Source organism: Coturnix japonica, unplaced genomic scaffold, assembly GCF_001577835.2.
Source record: "Coturnix japonica isolate 7356 unplaced genomic scaffold, Coturnix japonica 2.1 chrUnrandom576, whole genome shotgun sequence".
NCBI lineage: Eukaryota > Metazoa > Chordata > Aves > Galliformes > Phasianidae > Coturnix > Coturnix japonica.
The window spans coordinates 30,181-32,361 of record NW_015439950.1 but is presented as its reverse complement, the minus strand read 5'-3'; the positions used below and the strand labels follow the sequence as shown (position 1 = coordinate 32,361).

The window sequence follows — 2,181 nt, the reverse complement described above, 5'->3', positions numbered from 1 at the left end:
TATCCCCCTATATCCCCCTATAGCCCCCTATTCACCCCTATTACCCCCTAATTACCCCTAATTACCCCTAATTACCCCATTAATTACCCCATAGCACCAGGCCATATCCTTTATGCTGGCTGACATGGCCATGAAGGTGGAGCTCGCCCACCACAACCCCCCATTACCCCCCATTACCCCCCATTACCCCCTATATCCCCCCATTACCCCCTAATTACCCCTAATTACCCCTAATTACCCCATTAATTACCCCCATAGCACCAGGCCATATCCTTTCTATTGGCTGACATGGCCATGAAGGTGGAGCTGGCGCGCCTCGCGTACCAACGCGCCGCGTGGGAGGCGGATCGCGGGCGGCGCAACACGTTCTACGCGTCCATCGCCAAAGCCTTCGCGGGGGACGTGGCCAATCAGGCGGCGGCCGACGCCGTGCAGATATTTGGGGGCAACGGCTTCAACTGCGAGTTCCCCGTGGAGAAACTGATGAGGGACGCAAAGATCTACCAGGTACGGAACAGGGGGGCGGGGAGATGGGAGCCTGGAACCTGTTGTGGTTGGGGGACCTAGAACACATTGGGGTTGGGGGACCTAGAACTGATGAGGGATGCAAAGATCTACCAGGTACAGACAGAGCAGGGGGAGCCTGGAACCTATTGTAGTTGGGGAGCCTGGAACATGTTGGGGTTGGGGAACCTAGAACCTATTGTGGTTGGGGGACCTAAAACTGATGAGGGACGCAAAGATCTACCAGGTACGGGACATGGGGATGGGGAGATGGGAGTCTGGAACATGGGGGGGAGCAGGGGGAGCCTAGAACCTATTGTAGTTGGGGGACCTAGAACTGATGAGGGACGCAAAGATCTACCAGGTACGGAACTATTGTAGTTGGGGAGCCTGGAACATGTTGGTGTTGGGGGACCTAGAACCTATTGTGGTTGGGGGACCTAGATCTGATGAGGGACGCAAAGATCTACCAGGTACGGACAGAGCAGGGGGAGCCTGGAACCTATTGTGGTTGGGGAACCTAGAACATGTTGTACCTGGGGAACCTAGAACCTATTGTAGTTGGGGAACCTAGAACTGATGAGGGACGCAAAGATCTACCAGGTACGGGACGGGGGGGCAGAGAACAGGGAGATGGGGAACCTAGAACATGTTGGTCTGTTGGGGAACCTAGAACCTATTGTGGTTGGGGGACCTAAAACTGATGAGGGACGCAAAGATCTACCAGGTACGGAACGGGGGGACGGGGAGATGGGAGCCTGGAACGAACACATTGTGGTTGGGGAACCTAGAACACGTTGTAGTTGGGGAGCCTGGAACACGGTGGGGTTGGGGGACCTAGAACATGTTGTAGTTGGGGAGCCTAGAACCTATTGTGGTTGGGGAACCTAGAACATGTTGTGGTTGGGGAACCTAAAACTGATGAGGGACGCAAAGTTCTACCAGGTACGGGATGGGGGGACAGGGAGATGGGAGCCTGGAACACGGTGGGGTTGGGGAGCCTAGAACCTATTGTAGTTGGGGGACCTAGAACTCATCTTGTGCCTACAGTCATCTTCCCATAGAGCTTTAGGGACAGAACCCATTATTGGGGTCTGATACCCCCCCTTATTGGGGTCCCATTGTCTGACCCCCTTATTGGGGTCCCATTGTCTGACCCCCCTATTGGGGTCCCATTGTCTGCCCCCCACCCCTTTGTTCCTATGGCAGATCTATGAGGGCACGGCTCAGATCCAGCGTCTCATCATCGCTCGGGAGCATCTCAGCAAATTCGCGGCCCAGAATTAGGTTCAAATCCCCATTTTTGGCCATTTTGGGCTCAGCTTCTTCGCTCTGTGCTGCCACTTTGGGGCCCTTCTCATCAATGGGCTCTAAAAGGACTTTTTTTACCCCAAATCCTTTGGGGCTCAGCGCCCCCCCCCCCTTTAAACCTCCCCCATTTTTGCCTTTTTCTGCCCCGTTTTCACCCAAATGGGACAAAACCATCAAATGAAATGATGGAAAATGACCCAAAATGGCCCCGATTCCCCCCCAAAAAATTAATTAATTAATTAATTTATCTCAGGGAATAATAAAACTAATGAGCTCGTTGGTGTTGTGCAGGAACAGCCCAATGCCCCCAGCCCCATAGATCCCCCTCAGCCCCATAGATCCCCCCTCAGCCCCATAGATCCCCCC

At 54.1% G+C, this 2,181-nt stretch overlaps 1 protein-coding gene across 5 annotated transcripts in view; it reads left to right on the top strand.

Moving 5' to 3' along the window:
* Positions 1-2,094, top strand: part of ACADM (acyl-CoA dehydrogenase medium chain) — a 22,923-nt gene extending 20,829 nt beyond the window's left edge. For 2 of the 5 annotated variants that reach the window (XM_015850897.1, XM_015850894.1), the window contains 2 exons: positions 259-507; positions 1,714-2,094. In XM_015850897.1, the coding sequence (XP_015706383.1) occupies positions 259-507; positions 1,714-1,791 (327 nt within the window). In that variant the 3' untranslated portion in view covers positions 1,792-2,094. Of the gene's footprint in view, positions 1-94; positions 137-258; positions 508-1,713 lie in introns of all 5 variants that reach the window. The other 3 variants (XM_015850896.1, XM_015850895.1, XM_032441799.1) reach the window with 2 other exon arrangements.
* The last annotated feature ends 87 nt before the right edge of the window (positions 2,095-2,181 follow it).